Consider the following 16123-nt stretch of genomic DNA (forward strand, 5'->3'; position numbering starts at 1 on the left):
TGATGTTTGTCTTAGCTCTCCATCCCCAAATTGCCCAAAATCAGGGTGCCGGACCACATTTTTCCTTGCATTTCATTCACTTGACATGCCCTATACCACACTCACCGAGTCATGAGTTTGTAATTTTGTTACAATACTGTCGAAGTCCTGAATCAGTTGCGTGATGGTACTGCGACGAGAGCAAAAGCCGGGTTGTCCCGAGGGTATAATGTCATTGCTATCTAGATACTGTACCAGCTTAGCCTTCACGATTTTTTCAAGTACTTGGCAATATTGGCCACAAGTGATATAGGTCGATAATTGGCTGGGTTGATTTGTTAACCGCTTTGAATATCGGTATGACGTGTGCCACTTTAAGAGACGACGGAAATTCTCCCTTGTCCAGTATGGATCTCATTAGGTGGGCAAAAATTGGGGCCAGGACCGTAGAGCATTTCGTTAAGAATTGTGAGGTTACTGACTGATAAGTGCGTGACCAGAAGCAGATTTTATCCTTCTGGCCAGCTTGGAGCGCTTTTTGAAAAGTATTTTTCGGTACTAGAGTATGTAGTCTTTCGGAGGATAGTTTTGGCATATAGAACTTAGTACAAATATCCTCAAAAATACAAGTCATTCCCCTAACGGCATCGTCAATGGTGGGGTCCTGTTCCAGAATGGAAACGAGGTCAAGATTAATTATCATGCTTGCAATTCCTTCCAAATGACATTCATGAAACTCATATCCAGCAAATCCTATTTTCTGCCATTTCTATAATTGGAGAGGTCCCTTTACCTCTTCTCCTACCGCAAAGTCAGCACCATCCCTTCTAACCGTAAAAAATATGTTTTGTACAAAGATATTTTCAGTCTGTTGTTGAGTAGATTGCTGTCCTATAAAAACTTCTGAATCTGTGGGGCTTAGGTCTCTTGGTTCACGTGATAGACAGATAGTGTCTGTTGTCGACCGTTAGGATGCGACGGCTGCGGTGGGGGATACGGTAAAGATTGTGGGCGCAGGGTGCTTGGAAATTAATTTGTACTGGAAATATTGGCAGAAGTTACAGGTCTTTCTCGCTTTGTACCATACGAATGATAGGCCTTTAGCGTCTTTATTCAGCGCCGGTTGGAAATCCATTGCCTTGTTTCTCTTTCTCTCTGCACATTTTCGAATCTCCCCTCTGGATGGAGATGGCGGGAGATTCGAACCAAGTAGAAGCGCTACAGGGCTCCCCCCAGTGATGGCGTCTGGAGACTCAATAAATCCCAGGGGCCGTCACGATGCCGTAGCAGTGCACCGCTTGTCCGTAACGTACGGGTTTTTGATGGAGTCGTCCCGACTTAGTCAGAAGCGGCGTTTCACCCAAGGCTGGAAAGGCGGAAGCATCCTCACGGACACCACCTCCACTTGGGAGAACTGCGTCAATAGAGCCTGGCGGTCGTAGCACAAGAGGCCGTCCACGGCGTGGCACGCACGCCTCATCTTGAGGTCGAACCCCTCGAGCCAGCTTTAGACGATCCACCGATATTTTGTCTGAACGATCGCCGAGGTCCACCCTAAAGTACTATGGTCTTCGCTCCAGCACCCTGAAGGGGCATTCGTAGGGAGGCTGCAATGGGCCAACTCGCCCATCATGGCGCACAAAGACATGTTCGGCGGCCTCCAGATTCTTAGGTACATGGACTGGCGGTTCACCATGGTAATCAGTAGGCGGCGGCATCACATCGTGAAGACGCTCAAGAAGGGACCGCACAAACTCCGGAGCATTGACCTCTTCCCTCGAAGTTGGAAACAGGCATTCGCCTGGAAGACGAAGGGGGGTCCCCCTTGAAAAAAAAATATGAAATGTGGCCGTTTTTGGAACTAAGTTACTCTCTCCTTGGGATTGGTAGGTCACGAAAAGACAGTGAGCGACCCAAATCATCTGCTCAATTAATCACAGATGATAAGAACTGTTCCATCTTGATACCAAAGTGGGATGGAGAGGATATCAAAGGATTAAGGAACGTTGTATTTCTCTTAAACTCAAAAACACTGTGCTGTTGTTTTGACAGGGTGACCATATCAGGGATGCAACAAGAACCTTCTTTCTTCTATTTAAAGCTAAGTTATATACATGTTTTGAGAAATAGTTTAGCATGTTATTGATTCTGTTGTTGAAAGCAATTCCATGTTAGAACTTCAAAAAAGATCGCCAAGTTACAACTCCAAGACAAACCCCGACATCCCTACCAACGGAAGTGGCACGTCAGTCTCAACAAAATCATGGAGTTCATTAAGTCGGAGTGCTGACGTTCAAATCCACATCTTGAAGCGCAGTCTTCGTCAGATTGGAGCACTCTACTACTAACCACTGGCCAGAGGCCTTGTTTTTTAAAGCTCACACCTCTGAGTTAGGGGCTTGGACTTTAACCGGTATGAAAATGCCCTCACTGGAGTGGTGAGCAGATGCTCATTTTGGGTAAAGGCCAAGCAAGCCTCAACTCGGAGGTATGAGCTTTTATAAAAACTCACCTCTGATTGGGCATTTTTTTGTTCCGGCTCATAAGAACGTATGATTCATAAATCACAATCAACAAAGACTAAAGAACTATCAAACTACTGGTTTCTGATCGAAATTCACGTATGAATATATTTCTATCTTCCTCATATACGCTCGTTCTTACTCAAAGATGTTTTCACCATCCTCAGGACCGCTTATCGCTTCATGAAGCCTCATTTAGAAAGCATTACAGAGTGCAAGCAATGCAACTCCCAACAACCTAGCCTACAGTGGAGGCAAGTCTTCTTGAACCTACACACATACAAAAGTCGCACCCAAGCCCACGTTATAAAAAGCGCGTCAAGAAATGCCCAAGTACACCCAGCACTCAGTGATCATGCTCAAAATTACATTGGAGAAATCTGAGAATACTCATAGATGACCAAAATGAGTGGGAAGTACATTTTGACTTTGGTGTGTCTACCTTCGAATACTACTTTTATGAAGGATGCGCGTTTTTAGTACAGAAGTTTCTTGTGAATGAATTGAAACAAGAGTATTAATTTCACTTCAAACCTTCGAAGGAGCACTGTATTTGTGACAAAATTGTTTTGAGCATCTTGTCATTTTTCTGATATGGTCCAGTTCTCTTGTCTCTAACTTGAGATTTTGCCAACCAGCTTTTCTGAGGAATTGTTAATGTCCTTCCTTCCAGAAAATATATTGAACAACGGAATTTTTCTTCGTGCTCAGACTTTGTAGCTCATCTTCATTGGGTGAGAATTTTTTGGCATTTATTGAAAAAAGCAGTTTCATTGGATAGCTACTATTTTATTTGTTTCCAAAAAATACATTTATATGCACATAATTTTGCATAGCAGATGCTATTTTTCTTGATGATCCAAGGGTAATAGTTTGCGATAAAAAAATAAGATCAATACTACCAAACGTCGATAAAAGACAATATTTGTTACATTTTTTCTTTCTTTCCTTCCCTCCTTCTTTACTTAATTTATCCATTCATCTACGTAATCAAGCTGACCCCATTTATACATTACGAATTGCAGTTTTTTTTCTTTCACTGTTTGACTTCAATCTTTATTTTGTTTTATTGAGTTGCTCTTGCAATGACTTTGAGACGTCAACAGAATTTTGCAAGGCTTTCCATCCAACCTGATGGCCTTCCTGTTTAATGCAGCACATTGAAAGCAATTGGTAATGGTCTTAGGGAGTTCAAGTAGTTGTCATATTTGTCCCTTTACTTTTCTTTGATTGATTATGTCATCTTCTTTTTCTTTTTCACATGTCCTTAGAAACAGGTACAATTTCCATTGCCTGATGTAATTGCTTTTTTTTGTGCCAGATCTTGCTCTCCAGGGTCCCAGAGTCATCTTCAATGAGTGCATGACGATCGATGGAATGTTTCGTTTACTTGGATCGTCAACGAGAAAGTTCACATCACAACTGGATTCCGTTGAAGGTGGGCGATATTCGACAACATTTCAAGTCGAAAACTTAAAATGGATTTCTATGACAGGGTAAGTCAAAACAAGACAATTGGAAAATGGGACCGAAAATAATAGATCAAGCGAATATAAAAACAAGTGAAATGGTACAAATTTGCTGACTTTGAAGGTCGACATTTACTGGTAATTTGAATATGTTTAGTATTTGAGTTGGTCGCCTCGAGGAAATTTTTCGCTCATTTTCTAAACAGCCTCGAGTGCTCAATAAAAGTGACCGATTTGCTCAAGTGGACACTGATTTATGACATTCCACCTGCAACCTGAAACTTTTCTTGAAACGACTTTCGATGCCTTTGAGGCATCAAAATTTGCGTTCTTCTGCATCAGAAGTCATAAATAACGAAAACATGTGCTTTTTCCAAGCGAAGGATGATAACCGAAAGGTCAGAATAGGTGATGTTCTAACCAAAAAAAACTGCATTTCTCATAACTCTTTTGCATATCTCCTTACCACTTCTGGGAATAGAATCCCTAGCAATGAAAAGTGAAAGTATGCATATCTCGTTTGGCTTTCTGTTCATAAAATATATGATCCACCAACGAATTAGACCTGGCGGATCTGCTTAGCTCTTGATTATGTATGAATGTATTTCGGGCTATTATGATAGGAACAAAATAAATGTAAATCTTGAAGTCACAACGCCCAACAACCCCTCAAGCCGATGGCTTGTGCTCAAGGGATTTTAGGAGAGATATTGATGGTACTGAAATTGTCAGTGATAAATGAGATGGTAAAAACATGACAATTCATAAACGTCTGGAGGTTCGAAAGTAATTAAGTCCTAGGAGCCGAATGGGTGAATTGAAAATGGCTGGCCTTACCGACCAATGCGGGTCGTATATTCAAAAGGTTTCTGGCGAATATTGGGTTGAACCAGAAGTTTGCTCAAGAACTTGTCCAAGCCTGACTTAGCAGATGCTACTGGATCTACGCCCTCATATTCTCTCTGCACATTTGATGTCAAAAATCTGTGCAAGTCTGACTTAAACAGCGCCTCTTGATCACACCCTACACACTCCCACCGAATATTTGAGGGAAGCAATTAGAGCAATGAAGGAGCCCTTAAAGGGAGAAAAAGGAGGACTGAGATTTTCGAGGGCTTGGAGGGTGCTCTCAATGTGTTCTGAAGCTTCCCAAGGTCACTATACAGTAATTCAAGGACACTAGAGCAAGGAAACGCCACTTTTTGTGATCAGCAAACTTTTCCTGCCAAGTTAGGCCTAAAATATTGGTGCTGAAATTTTTGAATGTCAATTATTTGTGTAGCTTTTGAACAAAATATTTGACTGAAATCATTCTTGTATTATATGATTCAAACAAGAAGCGTAAATTGACTTAAACGGACTTCTAACATGTCTTGAAGTACGTACAATCACTGGAAAATTCTAATTAGGTTTCCTTGATACCGCAAGAATTTCCTCCAAATATAATCAGTCAATATTTTTTTGCTAGTACTATTGTTTGAAGAAATTGTTTCAGAAACATCGTGACCGAATTTCAAGCAATTTGGTGCAATTATTATGAATTTAAAGCTCTCATTCTGGGAATGGCCTTAAAACCAAAAGTTGGGTATTTAGGCTGAATTTTGCTAAATTCAACTATTTTGGCAGATTTTGCTAAAAATCTGGTTTAATGGAGTTCAAAATTCAAATTAAAATCTGGTGGACTGGACTTTGGTATTACCTTGCGCCCTTTAAATAATGCTTGCCTTTTATGCAAACTTCCTAATGAGTATAAATTCAAGCATTACTCTAAACGGTGAATTAGTACAAATTTGTCAATTGTCCATCACAGGTATTCCACTATGTTATATTTATGTACATGTACTGTTATTGCCTTTTTAATTCCGTTGTTTTGTTATTTGTCACTGTAAGTTCCTCATCAATTAACTAAATGGTTTTTGTGGTTGATTATCTTTCGATGGGTATTTTGGAGCAAGTTTTGTGCAATACTTCGCTGATTTTAAAGACAATTTGATTGTTTTTGCTTAATTTGATGTTCATGGTTATTTCATTTATTCTTTTGAATTGTCAAATCAATGCAGAAATATTTGGTAGATGAACGAAGTTATATATCATAGAGATTCTTATTGTATTATTCTTATTCTTATCTTTTATATCTATTCTTATAGATAGATAGAGTTATTTCAGCAACACTTTAATATATCATGAACATATATACATGAACATCTTAATTTATCAACAATTTCAAATTTTATGAGCACGTAATTCCTCAGGTTTTGGGTAAGCAAAAGCTTGTTTTCACCAGAACTTTGGCAAATTAAAACACTTAAATGTCCTATATAGTTCGGGCAATCTTGATTTATTGATACAAGAGGTACTGTCTTAATTCAACACAATGGCCCGAATTGGCGGGCCTAGGAAAGTCGTGTCGTTTCCGCTTTTAAGAGTCCCTGAGTTATTAAACCTAAAATCTGGGTTGGGATAAAGCTCATGAATACGTGTGAAAAGGTACAGACATTATCAAGCTTCTGTCGTACCTTCTTCGAACATTGAGCAATTCCAACCTCTCTAGCCTCCTGGAATTGGCTATTTTCAGCAACCCTTTCATGACCTTTGGGCGTCAGTTTTTATCTACATTTTTCAGCATCTGAAAGATTTGAAATGGTTGACCAAGACTGTGCTTTAGAGCGCTTGTTACCTTCAGACTTCTACGCTCTTTCTTGCTCTCAATTCTGAGACAAAAACAAATCCCGGCTGATCTATAGTTCCACTTTCTTATATAAAAAAACCTTTTGTTTACAGAGTAAGGGATAATGATTTGTATCAAAGCAAAACGAAGTTAGAAGAGATAAGTTTCACCTTTAGACTTGAGCTAGTGTTATCATTAGGACCGGCCAAAACTGGCATCTTGGGAATCAGGCAAAAAAACTGGCATATCCTGGAAATCTCTGCATTTTTTTTCATCTGCAAACTTGGCTGTTTTATTTGCAATATTTGCCACTTAACATATTTTTTAGGTAATTTCTGCTGGGAAAGAAATCGTGACATTGAAGTCTTTTTCATTTTTTCTAACTAAAAAGTTTGACAAGGAAGTTGAACATAGCTTGAAAATATATTGCAAAGGCTGCATACAGTACAGTCGTACTTTGATTTAACAAATCTTGATCTCAAAGGCAAAAATATTCTCCCCAGTTATAGTGGGTCGGCATTCTAGTGATGGAGGTTATCATGAAAGAATATCCGCTTCATCTACATACTGCGTGTATGCTAAGCAAAAATAGCCAAAATAATAGCCTCTAGAACGTGTTTAACGTGAATGTTTTGACAAGTTTACTTGCAAGGTTTTGCGCAAATCCAGGTGATTTTTAATACAAATTTGCTGTCAATGAAGACCCTATTTATGTGCACGTTTTGATTGGCCCTGGTTCTCGTTGATTAAGTCTACTGCCACAAATCACGTGGAAAATGATTATCCATCTCTTGGCAATGAATCAATCAGTCAGGATTTCCTATCTTTTAGGCACCTGTTACACATGAACAAAAGATTTCAAATGCCCATTAAAAAGACTGTTCTCTTAAGCTTTCTCATAACAAGGACGTTCACGCTAAGGAATACTTTCTCGGTTTCTTTTTCAGAACCGTTTTAGCGACTATATTGACTACAGAATGCACCGCCGCCATCGTGGAGCATTGGTTCGGGACATTTTGAATCAAGTGGAGTTCAATCGAGGTCCTTTGGGTCTTGGCAGACAACCCATTCAGTCTGTGGGGACCATGTGTGAATCATTGGAGAGGTGATCGCTTACTTCTTTGAACCTGAAAATATCAGGGTGGTATCCAATAACTTCATCGACATTTTGAAGTCCTTAATCTCTTCTATTTGTCGCTCCTTTGACAAGCTGGTAGGCATCTTGTCTTGATCACTGAACTCTGAACAGAGGTGGAACACCTTCCCAGGCATATCTACAGGGTTGCCAAAGTGATCCAAGGCGTGCATTTGTTTGGTCACCTTACGAACATAAGTTTGTTCAAACAAACAAAGAGTGGATCGCTGCTTTTAGCGGGATATTTAAAGTTCACAAGCGTTTCCTGGAAAGAAAAGATCCTCCTTGGCTTTAGAAGTAGAGAAAGAAATCAAGTCATGTTCCAGTTAAGGGAAGAAAAGGCGAGGGGGAAAGTCTTTGACATTTCAAGTGAATGCATATGGATGACGGAATTGGAAAACGAGGCAATTTCACGCGCCTGCTCTAGCTAAGATTGTTTTCCCGCTCGACAACTTGGAGCGAGTTACTATAAAAGGCTCAGGCGAGTCTCCAAAAGGTCAAAATGATCTCTCAACAATCACTAATGAAGTTTGAATGTAGGACAGGCATCCAGTCACTCTATCCCCATTATTTATTATCCAGACAGCTTTGTGTGTGCTAAAGTCGCGTCTTTCTGGGTAGGAAAGTGATAATTGGCTCCCAAACTCTCTAGGGTGGAAGAGATGAGCAATGAGCATTCTACCTGGAGAGCCAGCACAAGCATGCATGTTTTGCAAAGGTGACGTCAAGACCGATTTTGATCTTGGGGCGCACGTACAACTGGAAGTAGAACAGACAGACCTTCCCTTGTTTACTCCCGATGCATGATGGCACTTTCATGTACATCAACTTGGGAGAGTGTCGTGGATCCAAATGTTCCGTCCACTGGCCACGGGTAAAATGTCCTGACTTATTGAATTCTATTGGTGAACGGAAACATGGAACTCTTGACCCAAGCACTAGGTACAAATACCTTGATAGCTCTCGGAGAAGGAGAGCACCTGGTACATAGGATTCAACTTCTCCGGTTATAACCCTAATGAAGGCATACAATAATAGTTCGAGCTTCCTTTATCAGGGCCTCAAACAATCTTCAATAGGATAGGATCACACGATCAGTTTGTTGGTTTTTTTGTACCCCTTTGCGCCTAAGCTCCATCTTTCAGATAGGCAGGGATGTGTCAAACGTAAAAATGACACCGCTTTTTCAACCAACAATTGAACTTCTGTATCAACGCGAGCTTAAAGTTTTATCTGTTTATTGTTTCTAGTACACCTCGTGAGCATGTCCTATTGACTAAGGATACAAATCGCTAGCTACCTCTACTCCCCACTGTTACAGATAAATCTCGGTTGTGTGAGAAATCTAGGCTAGTTTTCAAGGCAAACTGTACATTTCAATCTAATTTATTCAACGCAAACACACCGCCTATCACCTGCTGTCTTGTTCCGGCAAGAAAAGTGGAGGAATTGTTGTGCAAATGGAAAAGGGGATATTCACATAAGAAACAAATGGCTGTATATTGTTGTTCGATCCGAGTTGAGATGGTTCAATCCCGTCGAGTGGACGTCATCCGAGGATCTCCATTGAAGGTACACTAACAGAGTGACGAAGTGCTCTACTCAGACTCAGCACTGTCCCAGGTCCTCTTGCTCTTTTGCACGGCTTCCTGGGTCTCCTACTCCCATATGACGATGATCTCTGTCCTTCGAAACAGTTCCCACTTCTTGGCACCACAACAATGGCAAAATCCTAGCATTTAGCGATGGCAGGTGGTTCCTCCTTGGAGAGGTTCAAACTCCGACTTCTCTCCTCAAGCTCCAAATTGAGACTTCTGTCCTCGTTGAAGTTTGATGGGTGGCTGTTGTGATGGTCTAACTTCCCCGTATAACGTGGACTTCCGCCTCTTCCTCATGGAGGCTAAAAGGATTGTCACAGTAGCTCATGGTTGAATGTGTCAGCTTTTCCTGTAAACCATGGGATTATGGAAACATCTCCTCCCCGCCACCGGCCTGAACGTCAAAGGGTTCATCAATTTCACAGATGTCCATGAAGAGTTTGGTCGTCTTTCGTGGTCAAGGGCCGGCATTTCGGTGACAATAATTCTTGGGAATGAGATTTCTTATTCAGATTCTCTTCCCCCTCTCAAAATAACCACGAGATAATTGTCTGACGTAACCAAGGATTTGCGAGATTGTGTTGGATCAATTTCTGAGACTCAGTTCCTTGGGAGTCTCCAAATTTCACAGCTTTCCGAGACCTTGTCTATCAGCAATGAAGGGCTGAAGAAGCTACTTATGATGGATTAAGACGTCTCCGCGAGCATTGGTTTGACATTTGGTTGACATCTGGCCCCCAAACCGACTGCACGTTGGGCAATCCAACGACTTCGCAGTTTTCACAAGACGTTAACATACATTGTCCCAAGGCATTTCAATATAAACTGTTCCGTGAATCATCGTTCATCCTGTTCATCTTTTATCCGTATCATATCACAATGATTACTCGATTGGGCACGGATCGCCAAATAAATGGGAACATGAATTGTGATTGGTCTCTTTTGCTCTCTGAAAAGGGTGCTTGTGACTAGCACCATTTAACAAAGTGTGAAAGTAAGAGTTGCTTGGTGACCAGTAAAGAAATCACGAACCTGACCAGCACAAGAACCCAAAACATTGCGAGAAATCATACGCAGATATAAATATTTTTCAATGAGTTTATGTGGCGAGTGTTTCATGGACGCAAATTATTATGAGCATTTGTTAATCTAACAACAGATTTAAGATAATGCTATTCTGCTCCTTGAGTGTTGCCACAGGATCAATGCATTTGTAACCATCCTATTTGCTATAATGATATCGTACTCCTTAATTTAATCAGCTGTCACAGGATTTTGGCATTTCACTCTTTTTTTATTACGTACAGTAGAAAAATCACTGCGACAACTTTGTTCTTCCAAGCCCTGACCATCACTCACCAACTAGGTATTGAATTATGCTTTCAGGTTAAATGGTTTTGGGGCTGATTCTGCCAACCCAAATGACGTCACGTACAGGGCGCTGCCGGATGTGGGAGAACCAACGTTTCGTGCTATGCCTCCATATCCATTGACCTCGAAGCGTTACCCATTTTGTGCCACTATGGACAAATTGGCTTCAGACATCCAACAAAATCGGGAGCAATACTCTCCTGAACCAACTCGGTTCTCTACTCCACCGCCAGAGGTAGCTCGAGTTCATGGAACCACTTTAATGACTGGGTTCCAGGACGACCATTGCTTGCCCGATTATTACTTCATGGGGAGGGCCCGCGACTCCCCACCGTGTTATACCAAACCCTTGGATGAAATTGTGACCCCATTGTTTTACACCCGACCACAGCAACCGTTTGCCGCCAGATTACACTCTCCGGAGATTGAGATGGGTCCAGAGTTGATAGCACAAAAGAGGAATGAGGACTTCCCGTTCAGGCGGTATCGGGCCAGCTTCACTCCTTATGCTCCGTACCGGAACGTACATACCCCGGTGTCAAAACGGGTGCGGTTCACCATCCAATGAAATGCTAATCCCAATTGCAACTCTCACACATTGCCACTAACAACTTACAGTGCATGGCTTTTCAACCTAGTCTGATAGAGGTGAGACAATGGTTAGTTCGTATTCTTGTCTTGTCCATCCTTCTTCCACTGACTCTTGTGACGTCCAATATAGAACTGATTTATGGTTTTATTTGCATGAAAGGCTTTCGTTATCCCTGCGCTTTGCTTCTTTTTCTATAGACATGATCCAATAAAAATGAAGCTTCAAAACAATAAACATATTCACCATTCACTTCTCTATCCTTAAAGTTGAACCCAGAGTGGATGACCTACAAGCCATATGAGTACCGTTGGCATCAGTTCCGATATGTCTATGAACCAGAGCCTTTCAGTACAATCAAGGATATGGAGATGTTCCGCATAACCAGGCCGAGGGAATTTGACCTTTTGTTCAAGAAAATGGATAGCCGGAAATGGGATAAGACTCCGGCGTTTGATGCTTTGCGCAAAGACTGGGAGGAAATGCTGAAACGTAAGAGAGAGCGTCAGAACCAAAAAGTTCATGTGGATGACGAACCCTACATCCACCCCAAACGGGATTTGACGTCAATTAGGCCAACAACTCAAGAGCCAAAGCCTCGGTTCCCAAGGAGTGAATCCTCAGTGTCAGCAATGAAGTCTAATCTGTCTACAAAACATCCTGTGACACCACCTCCAAGCCCAGAACTTACGCAGAAAGACACAAAGCCTCCGTCCGTTTCAGAAGAGGCTCTTATTCCTGATCCCATTCCCGAACCTGTTGCTAAGGCTGAACCAGAAGGGGAAAAGATTATTCCCGAGGAGCCCATAGATAAGAAGAAGCGAAAGAAGTTGATTATGTCCACTGGCATGGAGACTCAAGAGGTCGTTGGCAAACCAACGCCAGGAATGAATGCCTCTCAAATCATTGGTGAGGAAATGCCAATAGGCCAAGGAAACGACTCAACTTTGACTGATTCTGCCCACGCCATCCCTAATTCCAAAAGCCACACAACAATGCATCAAAAACCTGAGCTGCAACAGCCTGAGCCTGAAGCTGAATTAGCAGAACCTGAGCCACAACAGCCTGAGCCTGAAGCTGAATTAGCAGAACCTGAGCCAGAAACTATATTAGCTGAACCTGAGCCACAACAGCCTGAGCCTGAAGCTGAATTAGCAGAACCTGAGCCAGAAGCTATATTAGCAGAACCTGAGCCACAGCAGTCTGAGCCTGAAGCTAAATTGACAGAACCTGAGCCACAACAGTCTGAGCCAGAAACTAAATCAGGAGAACATGAGCCACAACAGCCTGAGCCTGAAGCTATATTGGCAGAACCAGAACCACAACAGCCAGAGCGTAAAGATGAATTAGAAGAATCAGAGTCAACTATTGCAACTTGCACCAAACCAGAGACCCAGGTTGAGGCGTCCAACAACCCATTACCAGCAATACAACCAGAGTCTTCCATTGGTCCAGAGCAATGCGTGACGGAGGCAATCCCGCAACTTGACACACCAAGCCTCATTCTTGAATCGGGCCCAGACCAAGAGGCCTCAAGCAGTAGCGAAAAAAACTCAAAAGAGACCAAATCTCTTCTGAACCTTGAGCTTGGAATAAACTCAGGGGACTCTGGAAGAAATTCAATTGAACCCATTGCTAAAATTGAACAAGAGGTACAAGGTGAAGAAAACACCGAGTCTCAGACAGGCAAAGTAACACCCTCTCCTCAAGATGATAGCGCTCCCCATGATTCTCTAGTTAAGCACCAAAGCCTAGAGGTATCCCAAGAGAAGCTTCACGTACAATCTGAGAAAGAAAGTAATCTCGAGTTCTCACAAACAACGGATCCCAAATCCACGGAACAAACCGTCAATCCCGCAGCCGAATCCCCAAGGTCTGACCAAGCACCTTCTACCATGGTGGAGGCGGATCCAAAACCGGACTTGGACAGCGTCCAGGAGAGAAACGACAACAGTGTCAGCATTGAAACCACAGAGAGCACTCCAAGTCTTGAAACTATGCCAACAGGCATGAAAAGCAATGGCAAGCCGGATGAAGTCCTGATTCAAGATGAGCCTGCTGTTGTCGAACCAGTCCAGGCAACTGTGGAGGTCAAACCAACAAGTCAAACTTTGATTGAAGAACGGGATTTGGGCGAGAACGAAAGCATTCAAACTGAGTATGAGATCCAAGAAGTTGAGATCACGCCTTGAGTTAGGGTTTGCTCACGTTTTGTAATAAATACATCTTGTATTTGGGCATCAAACATTCTTGGGAACAAGATTCAATTTGAAGGGTTGATTTGATATTGCTGTCAATATGTTGTTAAGCTCTTCCGCGTCCTTCAAGCTGTGAATGCGTTGCAAGTGTAGTTTTTGTCGTATAGGAGCCAGCCGGGCAGTTGTGGAGAGGTCAAACCAACAAGCCAATTTTTGTTGACAAACGCAATTTGGGCAAGAATGATGGGATTCAATCAGAGTATGAGATTTGAGCAGTTGAGATCACACTTTGAGTAAGTGTTTGCTCACGTTTGGTAATAAATACATCTTGTATTTGGGCATCAAACATTCTTGGGAACAAGACTCAATTTGAAGGGTTCATTTGATATTGCTGTCAATATGTTGTTAAGCTCTTCTGTGGCATTCAAGCCATGAATGCGTTGCAAGTGTAGTTTTATTCCTATCCGGCCTTTAAGAGATTTGGAGCACCGTGGACACTGAAGCCAAGGATTCAGGTGCACCTTTTGTATATGGGCCTTCAAGGCAGAGCGAGTCAGAGGTGCGAAACCACAAAGGTCACACCCTTGGCCGATGGCGAAATTATCATGATATTTGATTAGGTCTTCAATTACTTGCTGCTCCGGATCAATGACGACTTCATTTTTGCCATTGACGCTTGATGAATATTCCAATGTTGGACGAATATTTGACATTTGCTTTTGTTTCAATTTGAACATCATTGGGCTTTCTTTCAAGCATTTTAGAAAGCCAAATCACGGACATGTAGAGGTATGGACTGCCAACGGAAGCCAAAATATCCTATCTCCTAAACCGCTCATCTTATTCCAAATAAGCACTTCATACGACCACAAGTTCTTGTTGAATAGATGAACTCAGCCAAGTTTGAGCCTAAACCTATGCTAAGGGAACTCAGGAGACATGTTCAAAGTTATGTAGGAAACACTACATAAAATTTGAATTTTCGGCCTGCTCTTGGTCAGCTACATAAGCTTTTGACAACATAACTTTGAAACGATCTACTTTGTATGTAAATGATATGAAATTGACCTACCGTTAATTGAAGAGATCTACGTTCCTTATTTTATGACTTTAATTCGAAAAGTGGCTCAGAGTGGCTATGACCAAGAGCAGGCCGATTTGCCGGCAAGCTCGTTCGCAGTCCATATTTCTAGAAGTCCGTGGCCAAATCTACGTAGCCATCAGGTATGCCGCTAGTTTCGTTTCGAACTCGCGCAACCTTACATTTTTTTCACCCTTTCAATTGTCTAAGATTTTGCACGATTGAAGCAAATCTAAACATGTTGACTGCGATGTTGCATTAGTGCGACCACAGGCAAGGTTAGACCAAAGACTTTCACCGCACACCCCAAGATGCAATGACAGTTGTTTGGAGGGTTGAGATGGAATTCTTTATTCAAGCATAATTGGTGATGGTGGGTGTCAAATATTTCATGCATGATATATTAACGTCTGTCAGGAGTTAAAAGAATATTAAAAAGACATCTGTTCCTCCAAAACTAAGAGGGGATATGTAGAAGAGGGTTAAAAGAAGGCACAATCAGGATGTCAGAAAGCATTGAGAGCTGTTTTGAATATTTCTTCTTTTTGTAAATATTCACGATCAGCATTTTTGTTAAAGAACCATTTAAAACTTTTCATAAAGAATCGCTATCTGACAAACGAAGATTTTTCATTGGTCTAAATGTGAGAGTAAAGCATTTCGTTCCTAATAACTTCGACCAATATCTTAGAGAATGGACGATTTCGACTTGTCATTAATTTGAGAAACTATTGCCAACTAGAGACCCTGCTCTGGCAAGTGGCTCCATTTCGTAAAGTAAACGATCAGAAGAGTTCAAAAGCTTTCAAACATATTTTTACTTAATGCACTGTATAAGAAAGGGCACTGTCATGACAAAGACCGTTGAATATTTTCTTCGAGGATACTACTAACATTTCCTAGAAGACAAACAATTTAGCTGATTCATGGAAAGATGCATTTCACATGGTTTCCGATAATTTTGTTTGTTTCTAATTCCTTTCTTCATTCAATTTGTCAGAAGATTAGATTGCTAAAAGTACCCTTGCAGGAATAAAGCCAATATTAATACATGTGACTGAACTGAATCTTTCAGAAAACATGTCACTATTACCTAAAGAGTGCAAATTGTTAAATATGACTATATTATCTCTTTATAAGCGCTTTAGCCCAACTTGTTACTGGAGACTGCAAGAGAACGGGATGACGACTACCTTATATTGAGACATGCTATAATAAGGTAATTCAAAGCCTATATGACACTTTAGCCTTGTGAAATCAGTATGTAAGTCCACGGTGGATATTATTTGTCTTAAATCATCAAAAACTTATTTTTTTTACTCAACACAAATGTGTGAGCTCTTTTGGAAAAACGGCCTGCCTCCCTACTGTGATTTTTTTGTTCGGCTTGTTTTTTCACGCGCCTTTCTAACCGCCACTTGCAAGTCCCCATACTATCGGAATGAAAGCTTATAATTCGTCTATTTATTACCTTTCATCCTTAATATGAGAACAGATTTACCAACGAAATTGA

General features: G+C 41.4%; 1 protein-coding gene across 2 annotated transcripts; it reads left to right on the plus strand.

Moving 5' to 3' along the window:
- The first annotated feature begins 3438 nt into the window (after nt 1-3438).
- Nucleotides 3439-13563, plus strand: LOC131891958 (retinitis pigmentosa 1-like 1 protein). Of its 2 annotated transcripts, none has more exons than XM_059241664.1 (4): nt 3439-3997; nt 7586-7743; nt 10758-11289; nt 11601-13563. In XM_059241664.1, exons 1-4 carry the CDS (start codon nt 3980-3982, stop codon nt 13521-13523), a joined length of 2631 nt encoding a protein of 876 aa, XP_059097647.1. In that variant the 5' UTR covers nt 3439-3979; the 3' UTR covers nt 13524-13563. The 2 variants fall into 2 exon arrangements, with proteins under 2 accessions (XP_059097647.1, XP_059097648.1); XM_059241665.1 differs by having other exon boundaries at nt 3440-3997; nt 10758-10977.
- Nucleotides 13564-16123: the final 2560 nt, after the last annotated feature.

This window comes from Tigriopus californicus, chromosome 12 (genome assembly GCF_007210705.1).
Source record: "Tigriopus californicus strain San Diego chromosome 12, Tcal_SD_v2.1, whole genome shotgun sequence".
In the NCBI taxonomy this organism is placed as follows: domain Eukaryota; kingdom Metazoa; phylum Arthropoda; class Copepoda; order Harpacticoida; family Harpacticidae; genus Tigriopus; species Tigriopus californicus.

What these genes read in the sequence shown, in the direction of transcription:
- LOC131891958 (XM_059241664.1), top strand. An exon ending in ATGTGTGAATCATTGGAGAG is followed by an intron (nt 7,744 to 10,757) that starts GTGATCGCTTAC and finishes TTATGCTTTCAG; the next exon opens with GTTAAATGGTTTTGGGGCTG. An exon ending in ATACCCCGGTGTCAAAACGG is followed by an intron (nt 11,290 to 11,600) that starts GTGCGGTTCACC and finishes CTATCCTTAAAG; the next exon opens with TTGAACCCAGAGTGGATGAC.